The sequence below is a fragment of the Hemiscyllium ocellatum genome, chromosome 31 (assembly GCF_020745735.1).
Source record: "Hemiscyllium ocellatum isolate sHemOce1 chromosome 31, sHemOce1.pat.X.cur, whole genome shotgun sequence".
Taxonomy (NCBI): domain Eukaryota; kingdom Metazoa; phylum Chordata; class Chondrichthyes; order Orectolobiformes; family Hemiscylliidae; genus Hemiscyllium; species Hemiscyllium ocellatum.
Window position 1 is genome coordinate 1374084 of NC_083431.1, and position 16070 is coordinate 1390153.

At 42.5% G+C, this 16070-nt stretch overlaps 1 protein-coding gene across 3 annotated transcripts in view; it reads left to right on the forward strand.

Moving 5' to 3' along the window:
• zswim7 (zinc finger, SWIM-type containing 7) overlaps positions 1-16070 on the forward strand; it is a 152569-nt gene that overhangs the window by 57622 nt on the left and 78877 nt on the right. For all 3 annotated transcript variants that reach the window (XM_060847903.1, XM_060847901.1, XM_060847902.1), the window contains exons 3-4: positions 1908-1929; positions 11945-12047. In XM_060847903.1, coding sequence (XP_060703886.1) covers positions 1908-1929; positions 11945-12047 — 125 coding nt within the window. The remainder of the gene's footprint in view (positions 1-1907; positions 1930-11944; positions 12048-16070) is intronic.

A 16070-nucleotide genomic window follows, 5' to 3' on the forward strand; every position in this document is an offset into this window, starting at 1 on the left:
CCAGAGGAAGTGGTGGAGGCTGGCACAATTGCAACATTTAAAAGGCATTTGGATGGGTATATGAATAGGAAGGGTTTGGAGGGATATGGGTCGGGTGCTGGCAGGCGGGACTAGATTGGGTTGGAATACCTGGTCAGCATGGACGGGTTGGACCGAAGGGTCTGTTTTCATGCTGTACATCTCTATGACTCTAAGTGCTTCAGCTGTATCTTTTGCACTGACGTGCTGGCCTCCCCATTGAGGATGGGGATATTTGTGGAGCCACCTTCAGCAAGTTGGTTAATTGTCCACCATTCACCAGGGAGCGCACGGTGGCTTAGTGGACCAGGGTTTGATTCCACCCTTGGGTAACTCTCTGTGTGGAGTTTGCACATTCTGTCCGTGCCTGCATGGGTTCTGCCTGGTGCTCCAGTTTCTTCCCACAGTCGAAAGATATGCAGATTAGGTAGATTGACCATGCTAAATTACCCCAAAGTGTGCAGGCTAGGTGGATTAGTCACAGTAAAACGAAGGGTTACAAGGATATTTGGGAGCTGGGTCTGCGTGGAATGCTTTTCAATGATCAGTGCAAACTCTGGGCCAAATAGCTTCTATTTGCACTGTGGAAATGGTCTGATTCATGACTGGATGTGATAGCACTGCCAAGCTTAGATCCAGTCATTTAGCTCTGCTTATCACTTGCTGTTTATGCTGTAAACCTTTGTTTTCAGCTTCACTAGTTTAACAGCTCTTTTAGGCATGCCTGGTGTCACTCCTGGCACATCATCATCACCCTCCATCAAATCAGGGTTGATCTCATCTTGATGGTGATGGTAGATTGGGGATAGTCTAAGCCATGAGGTTGTAGCTTGTGCTGGAGTACAACACTGTTGCTGTTGATGGCCCATAGCATTTCATGGATGTCCAACCTTAAGTTGCTAGATTTGTTCATAGTCTGTTCCATTTAGCATAATGATAGTGCCAAACAACATGATGAAGGGTATTCTCAATGTGAAGGTAGGACTTTGTCTCCACAAGTACTGTGTGGGGGTCACTCTTATCGATACTGTCATGGGCAGACGTATCTGTGGCAGGGAGATGGTTAGGTTGAGGTCATGTGTGTTTTCACCTCTTGGTGGTTCCCTTGCCACCAGCCTCCGATCCAGACTAGCAGCAATATCCTTTAGGACCCGACAGATTTGATGAGTAGTTTGATGACAAATTTGATGAGTAGCGTTGCTACCGAGCCACTCTTGGTGGTTCTGAAAAATGGAACCCAAAATGTTAACTCTGCTTTGTCTCCACAGATATTATCAGAACTGCAAACTTTTTCCAACAATTTCTGTTCCTGATTTTCAAGACCACCTTAAGACCTTCCATGAGTTTGATGATGATGGCTGTACATTTCCATGATGTACGCCAGAAATTTTCAGATCAGAGTAGCCATAATTTAACTAAATAGCACATGCTAGCTCAGGCCTTATTTGCATCTGAAGACCGTAAAGAATTTGCATATTGATATAGTGCAGTATCCATGTGCACATTTGATTTCCTTGACCTATTTACCAATGAACCATTTAAAGTTATAGGGGCAGCTTTGGGACATTGGAAAAGCAGTGGCTGCGGTACGGGCTGGAGAACAGCAAGAATTGAGGTTCTGCAGAGTAGCGTGCACTCCAGCTGATTCCCTCCTAGCCCAGAATATCTAGCTGTCATGCTAACTCTTACCAACACAGGCCACAGGTGTTCGCCCTTTGATAATATTTGATGAATAGCTTGACTTGTGAGCAGGATTTTTGTTTTTAGTCAAGTTAGTTTTCTGTTCTGGGTACGATCCATGCTTTGTGAGTGTTTTTACTTGTTTAAATTTAGAGAGTATGTTTGTGAAATGGACAATAACAAACCTCCTTGATTCTTGTGTTTTGCAGTGACAGATGACCTCCTTCTGGCGTGAGTACTCTTAGAGTTTCTCCATCTGTTCTCTGGTTCTGAAATTATTTAATAAATATCTTGCTTGATTGTAGGATCAGCTTTGGTGTTACTTTGATTGTTGGCAATAATAAACACCTTTTAAATTAATCTTTTATTTAATATTTACAAAAGTTCCCTGAATCGTTCAGAGTGTGTTGATCTAACATTTGTATATGAGTGGTGCTTCAGTCTACAATTCCTGAACTGAAATGTTCAGTCACTACAAATCTTTATAAGTCCTATCACATAATGCATTGTATCTTCCAATGCTTTATCAAATGGTCTTAGTGTACGTGGTGAATAAAGCAATCTTATTCTGCACCAGTATGTCAGAGCACTAATATCTGTAGTATTTGGAATAATAAACTCTCCTACCTGTGAGCACTGTGTGTGCCAATACCCTTAACCCTATCTTTCCATATCATGGTTTGAGAAGGCAGTTCACCACCACCACCTTCAGGATGATTGCAGATTATCGTCAGATACTGGTCTTACAAGCCTCCACGACCTCCTATATTCTAATGACCCTCTGAAAGAAAACAAAGTTCTTCTCATCTCTGTTTTAAAAGGGAGACCTATTATTCAAGTGTGAGGCCCCTAGTTTTAATCTCATCAACATGAGGAAACATCCCCTGAGTATACATCTGAAGTCAGCTCGGAACATTACATTGTGAAAGGCGTCACTGAATTAATCCAGCATTTCCAAATGTTAAATTTAAAACAGATTGAGTCAAAGCAGTATGAAAATTTTGCCAGAACCATGCACACCAATAGTACTGCTGACAGAAGTGTAAAAAGCATTGCACTCATAAGGTGCTTACTGCGAACTTGACTTTTTGAAAAACAGATTATTATGGTTCCATCAAGAATTCTATCTTTTGTAGGATTTGACAATAAGTAATGATAATAATGACCTGTTTCTGAAAACAGCAAATACCTGAAATCATAGAGGTTCAGGCAGCATCCATGGAGAGAGAGCAAGCTAATGTTTCAAGTCTAAATGACTCTTTATCACAGCTGACATGACTTGTTTTTGTTGGACTATAGAGACGAGGACAAAGTTTATTATAGCTATAATTTAATTAAAATAGCACATGCACAAGCCAGGAGAATCATAGTTTTTGATTACATAGAGAGTGTTTATGTCTGCAAAAAGACTACCTCTATCCAAAATTAATTTTGAGACTTTGACCCACTTGGAAAAGTGTACTGATTTTCAAGCCTCACTACTCTTGGGAGTCACCACAGAAGTTAATGCTGTAGTCAAAGCACATAAGGTCCCCATTTTACCTGTCTATTGGAATCAAGTTACATAAAACACTGGCCAAGTTTCTGTGCTTAACAAGAACTCTGAATCATTATAGGTAAGTAAGTTCTGATCAAAAGTAAACAACTATGAGCTATCAACATACGGCTCTACTAGTTAAGACTCTGACCCCTTTTTAAAACACAGATACAAGTAGACATCGAACAGTACAGCACATGAGCGGGCCCTTAAGACCTCAATGTCTGTACCGACCATGATGCTGTTCTAAGCTATCCAATCTCCTTGTACGTGATGCGTACTCCTCAATTCTCTGCCTGCCGAAATGTCTGTTAAATGTGGCTTCTATCGTCTCCTCTCGTAACACGTTTCGGATACCTACTACACTCTGTGTAAGAAAATAAAGAACTTCAATCGCACACCTCCTTTAAACTTTCTCCCTCTCACCTTAAACTATGCTTCCTAGTATTTGAAATTTTCAACCTGGAAAAAGATTCCAACAATCCACCCTGTCCATCCCTCCCATCATTTTATATTCTTCTATCAGGTCGTCTCTCAGACTCTGGCAAAAGCAATGCAAGTTAGTCTCATCTCTTCTTAGAACTAATACACCAGTCTAGGGAACATCCAGGTAAACCTCTTCTGCACAGTCTCCAAATCCTCCATCCTTCCTATAGTGCAACAATCAGAACTGTACACAGTACCCCAAAAGTCTTGTATAGTTGCAGCATGACTTGGGGAATATTCAGTGCCACAAAAATGCCCAGTCAGAGACAAACAGAAACAAACATTTTTTTGGTTTAACTCATTTTCTGGCTCTTCAATCAGTGGGACGAGATTTTTCCCTAACTACTTCGCCGTGCCATTCATGATATTGAACACTTCTATCAAATCACTCAGCCTTCTCAAAAGTTAACAGATTTAGCTTTGACAATCAATCCTCATGCATTTCTCATCATTGGAAGAATCTCTTCTGTGACCTGAGGTCAATCCAATCCAGAGACAGTAGGCAATCTGTCTAAAAATTGGGCGAATCATTCTAAAATTAGCCATATGTGTTTCTGATTTGTAAGAAGTCAAGTCTTCAGCAATGGAATATAGTAAGATTATTGCTAAAATAGTAACCAATAGAATAACTGGTGAGTAGACTGATACTTTCTGTCGGTTTGTTCAATGTACCTGGTGTATAGCTCCCACACACAACTCTTAAGTTAGGTATAATGTTGTATACCACGCCTGTTAGATGTACGACTGCTGTATCTTGCTCCTGTCATGTATGTCAGTTGTAAGAGATCATATAGTTTTCATTTTCAGGGTTGTAAACTGAAATGGGAGCTGGACCGCCCTAACTGTGGGCAGCACGGTGGCACAGTGGTTAGCACTGCTGCCTCACAGTGCCAGAGACCCAGTTCAATTCCCACCTCAGGTGACTGTGTGGAGTTTGCGCATTCTCCCCGTGTCTGCGTGTGTTTCCTCTGGGTGCTCTGGTTTCCTCCCACAGTCCAAAATTGTGCAGGTTAGGTGAATTGGCCAAGTTAAATTGCCCATAGTGTTAGATGTAGGGGAATGGGTCTGGGTGGGTTGCTCTTTGAAGGGTCATTGTGGACTTGTTGGGCCGAAGGGCCTGTTTCCACACTGTAAGTAATCTAATCTAAACTGGAACATCAGGAAATCTTTTCCAATTTGAAAACCAATCCACCAATACAGTATTATCTTTGAAATAATAACAGGGAGAATTAAGACTAAGTGGCACCTAGGGTGGGGGATTTCAAGACTAGGGGGCATATTTTTAAGGTGAGAGGAGAGAGATTTAAAAAAGACATGAGGGGCATTTTTTAACAATGGTTCATGTGTAGAATGAACTTTCAGAAGAAATGGTGGGTGTGGGTACAGTTACATTGTTTAAAGGGACGGATAAGTACATGAATAAGAAATACTTGGAGGGATATGGGCCAAGCACAGGCAGGTGGGACTAGTTTGGTTTGGGATTATGGTTGGCATGGACTGGTTGGACCAAAGGACCATGTTTCCATACTCAATAACTCTGTGGCTTGCAGCATGCAGAAAATGTGCAGAGCTTACAAACAGGAAGCATTCATCACTGTCTCTCCCCATGTTGGCAAAGGCCAGAAAACAAATGGCAATGCTGTTTTAAAAATCCAAACAAGAGTCCTAAATTCACCTGATAAGCTATCAAATCAAAAAAATGACCATCACCTACAAACAGCGTGACTTCATTGTAAAAACCAAAAGGAATCCAAGGAATTGAGTAGAAAAATAAGGAACAAAATCAGGAAGCACTGGAGAAACTCCACAGGTCTGGCAGTATCGGGGAGAGAGAAAGACACAGTTAACATTTTGAGTCCAGTGAATATTCGTCAGAACTGAAAGCAGCTGGGAAATGGTGGTATTTAAATTGATGACAGGGGATGGGAGAATTGAGATGAATACATGGACACACCTCACCTTCTTCCGAGATACCTTACAGTCCATAGAACGTAACAGTAAGTTTAAAAAAAATAAATTGAAGAGCTGCAGATGTGAAGATTTGAAACAAAACCAGAAATTGCTGGAGAAGCTCAGCAGGTCTGGCAATATCTATGGAGAGAAAGCAGAGATAACATTTCAAGTCAAGTGACCCTTCTGAAGTTCTGAAGAAGACTTACTGGACTCAAAACGTCAGTCTGTTTTTTCTCAAGAGTTGCTGTAAGACCTGCTGTGTTTCTCCAGAAATTTTTTTTTCGATTCAGTTAAACATTTGATTGTGAAAACCTCCCTCTGTGTTCATTACCCCCCAACTGCACACACACCCAAGTCCTGTTCTGTATCCATCGTTTCAAGAACAGCAAACCCATTTTCAACTAAACAGATTTCTGTTATAATCTTCTTCCCCAGCTTACTACCAGCAATCATTTTGTTTGATTCCTTTTTTTTGTTTCTCTCTCTCTCTCTCACACACACACACATTCATCTCACTCCTTCCCCAGTCCCCCATCATCAGCATAAATACCATCACTTGCCAGCTATCTTCAGTTCTGACAGAGGGTCACTGGACCCTAAACATTAATTCTTTTTTCTCACCTCAAATCCTGCTCGGCCTCAATTTTCCAGCTCTTTCTGTTTTTGTTTCAGATCTGCAGTTGTAGAGTCATAGAGATGTACAGCATAGAAACAGACCCTTCGGTCCAACCCAATCTAGTCCCACCTGCCAGCACCCGGCCCATATCCCTCCAAACCCTTCCTATTTATATACCCATCCAAATGCCTCTTAAATGTTGCCATTGTACCAGCCTCCACCACTTCATCTGGCAGCTTATTCCGTACCAGTCTCTGTGTGAAAAGGTTGCCCCTTAGGTCTCTTTGATATCTTTACCCTTCAAAGTTTGGGAGAAGATTTGTAGCTCGGGTGCTCGTTGTTGTGGTTTTGTTCGCCGAGCTGGGAGTTTGTGTTGCAAATATTTCGTCCCCTTTCTAGGTGATATCCTCAGTGCTTGGGAGCCTCCTGTGAAGCACTTTTGTGATCTTTCCTCTGGCATTTATAGTGGCTTGTCTCTGCCGCTTCCGATTCTCAGTTGCTGTCAGCTGCAGTGGCTGGTATGTATATTGGGTCCAGGTCGATGTGTTTGTTGATAGAATCTGTGGATGAGTGCCATGCCTCTAGGAATTCCCTGGCTGTTCTCTGTTTGGCTTGCCCTATAATAGTAGTGTTGTCCCAGTCGAATTCATGTTGCTTGTCATCTGCATATGTGGCTATTAAGGATAGCTGGTCGTGTTGTTTCGTGGCTAGTTGGTGTTCGTGGATGCGGGTTGTTAGCTGTCTTCCTGTTTGTCCTATGTAGTGTTTTGTGCAGTCTTTGCATGGGATTTTGTACACTACATTGATTTTGCTCATGCTGGGTATTGGGTCCTTTGTCCTGGTGAGTTGTTGTCTGAAAGTGGCTGTTGGTTTGTGTGCTGTTATGAGTACGAGTGGTCGCAGCAGTCTGGCTGTCAGTTCAGAAATGTTTTTGATGTATGGTAGTGTGGCTAGTCCTTTGGGTTGCAGCATGTGCTCGTTCTGTTGTCTTTCCCTTAGGCATCTGTTGATGAAATTGCACGGGTATCTGTTTTTGGTGAATATCTTGGTCAATATAGGTGGTGTTCTTCCTCTTTTTGCAGTTCTGGTGTGCTGCAATGTGTTGTGGCCCTTTTGAATAGTGTCCTGATGCAACTTCGTTTGTGTGTGTTGGGGTGGTTGCTTTCATAGTTCAGGACTTGGTCTGTGTGTGCGGCTTTCCTGTATACATTTGTGCTGAATTCTCCGTTCGGTGTTCTCTGTACCATCACGTCTAGGAATGGGAGCTGGTTGTCCTTTTCTTCCTAAAGATCACTAAGAAACAATAAGAACATAATCATACTACCAGCAGACAAAGGCAGAATGACGGTCATACTGGACAAAGCAGAGTACATCCAAAAGGCACAACAACTACTTGCAGATACCAACACCTACCAAAAGAGGGAGTTTGACCCCACCCCACAGCTCACCAATAGGATAAACAACACACTGAGGAATCTACAAAAAACGGACAGATAACCAGGTCTGACCTACAAAGAATGAAACTGGAAAGCAACAACACCCCCAGATTCTATGGACTACCTAAAGTACACAAACCAGGCATCCCACTCAGACCCATAGTATCACTACCAGGGACACCATCACACAAACTGGCTAAAGAGCTACAGCAGAAACTGAAACACCTGATCAGCGGATCCAGATACTCTATACAGTCAACACAAGAACTCTTGGACATCATCAGAAATATACACATAGACAAGGAAGAAACCATGGTCTCATTCGATGTAACGGCACTGTTCACTTCTATCGACAAAACCCTAGTCAGAGAAACAATATCCAACCTGCTGGACATACACAACAGACAACATGACGTTGAACATATTAACAAAGACAGCATACTTAAACAACTGGACCTGTGCCTCACAACACACTTCACATTCAACAACCAGATATACGAACAAATCAACGGAACACCCATGGGCTCACCCATCTCTGGACTCATAGCAGAAGCGGTAATGCAAAGGTTAGAACAAACAGTCTTACCGCAAATACAACCCAAACTCTGGGTCAGATATGTGGATGACACCTTTGTAATCATTAAAAACACAGAAATAGAGAACGCACACCGGATCATCAACGCCACACTCACAGGAATCCGATTCACGAGAGAGGAAGAAAAGGACAACCAGCTCCCATTCCTAGACGTGTTTGTACAGAGAACACCGAACAGAGAATTCACCACGAAGGTACACAGAAAAGCCACATACACAGACCAAGTCCTGAACTATGAAAGCAACCACCCCAACACACACAAACGAAGTTGCATCAGGACACTATTCAAAAGGGCCACAACACACTGCAGCACACCAGAACTGCAAAAAGAGGAAGAAGAACACCTATACAAGGTATTCACCAAAAACGGATTCCTGCGCAATTTCATCAACAGATGCCTCAGGGAAAGACAATGGAATGAGGACAGGCCACAACCCAAAGGACTGGCCACACTACCATACATCAAAAACATTTCTAAACTGACAGCCAGACTGCTGCGACCACTCGTACTCAACAGCACACAAACCAACAGCCATTCTCAGACAACAACTCACCAGAACGAAGGACCTGATACCCAGCATGAGCAAAACCAATGTAGTGTACAAAATCCCATGCAAGGACTGCACAAAACACTACATAGGACAAACAGGAAGACAGCTAACAACCCGCATCCATGAACACCAACTAGCCACGAAACGACACGACCAGCGATCTTTAGTAGCCACACACGCAGATGAAAACAACATGAATTCGACTGGGACAACACTACTATTATAGGGCAAGCCAAACAGAGAACAGCCAGGAAATTCCTAGAGGCATGGCACTCATCCACAGATTCTATCAACAAACACATCGACCTGGACCCAATATACCAGCCACTGCAGCGGACAGCAACTGAGAACCGGAAGCGGCAGAGACAAGCCACTATAAATGCCGCAGGAAAGATCACAGAGGTGCTTCACAGGAGGCTCCCAAGCACTGAGGATGTCACCTAGAAAGGGGACGAAACGTTTGCAACACAAACTCCCAGCTCGGCGAACAGAACCACAACGTATCTTTCCCCTCTCACCCTAAACCTATGCCCTCTAGTTCTGGACTCCCTGACCCCAGGGAAAAGTCTTTGCCTATTTACCCTATCCATGCCCCTCATAATTTTGTAAACCTTTGTAAGGTCACCCCTAAGACTCCAACACTCCAGGGAAAACAGCCCCAGCCTGTTCAGCTTCTCCCTATAGCTCAAATCCTCCAACCCTGGCAACATCCTTGTAAATCTTTTCTGAACCCTTTCCAGTTTCACAACATCTTTCCAATCAGAAGGAGACCAGAATTGCACGCAATATTCCAACAGTGGTCTAAACCAATGTCCTGTACAGCCGCAACATGACCTCCCAACTCCTGTACTCAATACTCTGACCAAGAAAGGAAAGCATACCAAAAACCTTCTTCACTATCCTATCTACCTGCAACTCCACTTTCAAGGAGCTATGAACCTGCACTCCAAAGTCTTTGTTCAGCAACACTCCCTAGGTCCTTACCATTAAATGTATAAGTCCTGCTAAGATTTGCTTTCCCAAAATGCAGCACCTCGCATTTGTCCAAATTAAATGCCTTCTGCCACTTCTCAGCCCATTGGCCCATCTGGTCCAGATCCTGTTGTAATCTTCAAACTTACTAAGTCTTGCATAAACTATACAAGGCACTAGTCAGACCAAGGATAGGTAGACTACCATTGGAGGGTGTCTACAGGAGGTTCACTATGCTGATTCCAGATATAGAGGGGCTTTTTGAGGGGAGAGGCTGAGTAGTTTGTACCTTACTTGTTGGAGTTCAGAAGAATAAGAAATGATCCTGTTGATGTATGTTAGATTCTTAGGGGACTTAATAAGCCAGATGTGGGAAGTTTGTTTCCCCTTATAGAGTCCATCTTTGACCAGAGTGTGTGATCTCAGAATATTTAAAACAGAGATGAAGAGGAATTCCTTCTGTGAGAGCAGTATATTTGTAGAATTCTTTACCACAGAGGGATGTCAAGGCTGGGTCAGCAAGTATTTCCAGGCTGAGATAAATAAATCTTTCATCAGTCAAGGAATCGAGAACTATAGGGAAAAGGCAGGAAATTGGATGGTTATCAGATCAGCTGTGATCTCATTGCAGACTTGATGGATTAAATGGTCTACTACTTCTACAGCTCATGGTCTAAGTGTCTAAAATAACTTGCCAGTTGTGGCTTGGACATTTGATTGTCAGAATTATCTATATTTTCCGACTAGAGTATCTCTGTTAAATCATTTGTCATTTTTCTCTCTTAATTCTGCATGTGTATTTGGGATTTTTGAAGGGTAGTCGTTTAAGTTTTATGCTTATTGATTAGAAACCCTTTATTTTTATTGCTCTTGATTTTTTTTTCCCCTGTTACTAATGAAAGCTGGTGTGAAGTGTTTTTACCCGGACTAGTAGTCAGTTGGACAAATTGGCCACTATCGTGCTGACACTGGGATTTGAAGTTAAAATCTCTCAATTCCAGGTTATAGTCCAACAGGTTTAATATGTGCAGGTTTAATTAAACCTGTTGGACTATTACCTGGTGTTGTGTGATATTTGACTTTGTACACCCCAGTCCAAAACCGACATCCTAAATCATGACTGGGATTTGTTCAATAATGAAGGTTTGTGGAACAGTGCATACTTCAAGTTACAACATGTTACAGTGCGGTATGATGTGTCTATCAGGTATACAGGTGCTGTCTGCTGTTCCAGTCAAGGCTATCAGAGCAATATTGTCCTCCTGTCAAATATGTGTGCGCTGTAATGTACTTATGCTTGTCTTGTTTAGTATCCCTGACGAGTACACCAGGGCTTTGGTTTACCCGAGAGGAGAAATACAATGATACAGTGTGTTCTTGTTGGGTATACTGGTGCTGTACATTGCACCTGTCAGATGTAATATTGTTGTCAAGTGTCCTATCAGGCATACCATCACAGTGCGCTCTTCCTGTCGGGGGTGCCAAGGCCGTGTTTTCTTTTCTTGCAAGGATAAATTCTGAGATGGCATTCAGATTCTTGAAATTAAAAGGAAGTCAGCCACAATTAAGTGATCAGAGATCACAAAACAAAAATTAAAATGTGGAAATGATCAGCTGCAGATTGACTGAATTAACAAGGATAAAGTAAATGCTTTCCTCTTAAAGAAAATGATTTATAAATGCTTAAAATAACTTGAAGGTTCAGTTACATGCTGTAACTTACAGGGCTATAGACCAAGAGCTGGAAAGGAAGCTCAGGCTGGAATAGTTCTTTTCCAGCTGGCAACAACATGTTGGACTATGTATCCTCATTCTGCATTAAGTTTCTTTATTATTTATGAATTATATATATTTATTAGCAGAAAGTAGTGGCAACCCAGCCCTTTGAGCCTACTCCCTCATTTATTAAGGTCAGGGCTGATCTGATTGTAACCTTATATTCATATACCTGCTTACTCCTGACACAAACTTGCTTGACAAGAATCTCTATCTTTGCCTTAAGAATATTCACGGACTCTGCTTCCACTACCATCAGCATCTGCATTGTGATCAATTTAGTGTTAATTCAAAAGCTAGACTTCAATGTTATTTCTTCTCCAGACTCAAGTTTGTCTTTGGCCCAGCTGCCTTGCATGCCTTAGAGCTGGTGGATCGCCGTTCAGTTACACTCATCCAGTCACCCAGTGGAAGGTCACTGTACCAGGTATAGCTTTTTAAAATTTCTATCATTTATAAATGTTTTATTTTGAGTGCAATCATTTTGGTTTCCTTATGATCCAGTAATGTTCAGGACAGTGTATTTTCCCATTAACTGTACTTTCCAGTAAGATTCCTGTTTTGACTCCAATTGCATTAGAAACAGTGACACCCAATTAGTGCCTGTGTAGAATGGGGGATATCAGTATTGGATTAATCTGTGATGCTCCACAAAGTTAAATATCTCTCCACACTTGGAGGAAGAAGAAAAACCATCTGTGCCAGTTAGTGGAACAGTTTTATTTTCTGCACTACACGTTTTTTCTTTATTCATTCATGGGATGAGGATGTGGCTGTCTAGACCAGCATTAATTGCCCATCCCTAATTTCCAAGAGGGCAGTTAAGAGTCTCTCACATTTAGGTCAGACCTGTTAAGGATGGCAGCTTCCTTCCCTAAAGGACATTAGTGAACCAGATCCAACAATCAACAATGGATTCACGACCATTGTTGCGCTCTTAATTCCAGATTTTGTTTTATTGAATTCATATTCCACCATCTGCCTTGGCAGGATTTGAATCCAGACCCCCAAAACATTATCTGGGTCTCTGGATTAACACTCCAGCAGTAATACCACTGGGCCATCTTCCTTCCCCCTCCCTCCACCCCACCCCACCCCGTGTGAGGAAAAATGTATCAAGATTCTTTGATCTGCTGCAATTACTGTTGTCTTTTTCCATCATTAGTTCCTGTGTCAACATTTCTTCCAGAAGCAGAAGTGGACCATTTAACCCATTGGGCCTGCTCCATCATTCAGTGAGATCATGGCTGGACTGATGACCCTCAACTCCACATTGCTGCCTTTAATCCACAACACTTGACTCCCTTACTAATTAAAAATTATTCTATCTCAGCCTTGAATATACTTAACAATCCAACATAACAGACATCTGTGGCAAAGAATTCTATAGATTGACTACACTATAAGAGAAGAAATTCATCTCGGTGATTTCTTATACTAAGATAATGCGGAGGGGATTGGGATGGGGTGATGGCCCCGTGGTATTATCACTGGACTGTTAATCCAGGAAATGTTCTGGGGACATGGGTTTGAATCCTAGCATAGCAGATGATGGAATTTGAAATCAACAAAAATCTGGAATTAAGAATCTAATGATGACCATCCATTGTTGATTGTCAGAACCCAGCTGGCTCATTAATCTCCTTGAGGGAGGAAAACTGGCACCCTTACCTGGTATGGTCAATATGTGGCACCGGACAATGTATTTGACTTAACTGCCCTGGGTAATTACCGGTGGGCAATAAATGCTGGCATAGCCAGCAACACACCCATCCCATGAATGAATTTTTTTTTTAATGCCCTCAGTTGTAGAGTCTTTGTGAAGGGAAATCTACCCTCTGCATTGACCCTGTCAAGTCCTCGAAGTTTGAATAACACTTTTCCTCCTTTTTCTAAATTTTGTTTATTCATGGCTGGACAGCATTTATTGCCATCCCTAGTTGCCCTTGAGAAGGTAGTCGTGAGCTGCCTTCTTAAACCACTACAGTCCTTGTGTTAGAGATTAAGCCACAATGCCCTTAGGGAGGCAATTCCAGGATCTTGACTGAGTAGCAGTGAAGGAATGGTGATATAGTTCCATGTCAGAATGGTGAGTGACTTGGAGTGACTTTATAACTTACAAGTGATGGTGTTCCCAGGTACCTGCTACCCTTGTCCTTCTAGATAGAAGTGGTCATGGGTTTGAAAGATGCAGTCTAAGGAGCCTTGGTGAATTTCTGCAGTGTATCTTGTCGATATTACACACTGCTGCTACTGATTCGTGGTGGAGGGAATGGACACTAGTGGATATAGTACCAATCAAGCAGACTGCTTTGTCCTGGATGGTGTCAATTAGACAATAGGTGCAGGAGTAGGCCATTCTGCCCTTCGAGCCTGCACCACCATTCATTATGATCATGGCTGATCATCCTCAATCAGTATCCTGTTCCTGCCTTATCTCTTATTATCTCTGCCTTATTACCCTTGATTCCATTCCTTGAGAGCTCTATCCAACTCTTTCTTAAACGAATCCAGAGACTGGGCCTCCACTGCCTTCTAGGGCAGAACATTCCACTCACCCACCACTCTCTGGGTGAAGAAGTTTCTCCTCATCTCTGTCCTAAATGGCCTACCCCATATTTTTAAGCTGTGTCCTCTGGTTCGGGACTCACCCATCAGCGGAAACATGTTTCCTGCCTCCAGAGTGTCCAATCCTTTAATAATCTTATACGTCTCAATCAGATCCCCTCTCAGTCTTCTAAACTCAAGGGTATACAAGCCTAGTCGCCCCAAGCTTTCAACATAAGATAGTCCCGCCATTCCAGGAATTGACCTCATGAACCTACGCTGCACTCCCTCAATAGCCAAAATGTCTTTCCTCAAATTTGGAGACCAGAACTGCACACAATATTCTAGGTGCAGTCTCACCAGGGCCCTGTACAGCTGCAGAAGAACCTCTTTGCTTCTATACTCAATCCCTCTTGTTATGAAGGCCAGCATGCTATTAGCTTTCTTCACTACCTGCTGTACCTGCATGCTTGCCTTCATTGACTGGTATACAAGAACACCCAGATCTCTCTGTACTGCCCCTTTACCTAAATTGACTCCATTTAGGTAGTAATCTGCCTTCCTGTTCTTGCCACCAAAGTGGATAGCCATACATTTATCCACATTAAATTGCATCTGCTTCTTGAGTTTTTTTTTGAAAGAGTCACACCCATACAGGCTTTGGGGAGGCAGGAGGTGAGTTACTTTCCACAGTATACCTATCCTCTAACCTGCTCTTGTAGTCACTGTGTTTATGTGGCTAGTCCAGTTGAATTTATGGTCGATGGTAGTCCCCAGAATGTTGATATTGGAGGGTTCAGTGGTAGTAACACCATTGGGTGTCAAGGAGCAGGGGTTAGATAGTCTTTTATTGGTTGTCATTTTCTGGTATTTGTGCGCCATGAACGTAACTTGTCACATGTCAGCCCAAGCCGAGATATTGTCCAGATCTTGTTGCAATTGAACACAGACAGCTTCAGTATCTGAGGATTCACGAATGATGCTGAACGTTGTGCAGTCATCAGCGAGCATTCCTGCTTCATCCCCAAAATTTTGCAAGGGCTTCTTATGCCAGACTCAGTTCAATGCAGTCTTGATGTCAAGGGTGGTAACTTTTACCTCACCTCTGGAATTCAGCTCTTTGTCCATGTTTGAATCAAGGCTGTAACTCGATCATGTGCTGAGTGGCTCTGACTGAATCCAAACCAGGCATCACTGAGCAGGTTATTGCTGATCAGTGCTACTGTTGAGGACACATTCCATCACTTTACTGATGATTGACAGTAGACTGATGGGGCAGTAATTGGCCAGGTTGTAAATATATCCTGTGTAGGATATACCTGGGCAATTTTCCACATTGTCTGGTAGATTCCAGTGTTGTAACTTAACTGGAAGAGTTTGGCTGGGGGAATGCCAAGTTCTGGAGCAAAAGTCTTCAGTACTGTTGTCAGAATATTATCAGGATCCATAGCCCTTGCAGTACCCAGTGTATCCACCCATTTCTTGATATCATGAGGAGTGAATTGAATTAATTGAAGACTTGTGTCTGTGAATCTGGGGACCCCAGAAAGAGGCTGACATTGATTGATTTATTGATTGTTGTCACATGTACCAAGATAGCAAAGGAATTAAGGATTATGGTAAGCGGGCAGGTAAGTGGGGCTGAGTCCATGAGAAGATCAGCCATGATATTATTGAATGGCCGAGCCGGCTTGGTGGGTCAGGTGGCCTACTCCTCCTATTTCCTAGGTTCTTACACAATGAAAAATGTTATTTTGCATGCTATGCAGGCAGACTGTACAATACAAAGTGCATTAGTGTCACACAACAGAATTTAGCAGACAATGTTCTTGCCACAGAGAAGGTGCAGGCAGAGTGATCAGAATTAAAATTTGAGAGGTCAGTTCAAAAGTCCAATAACTAG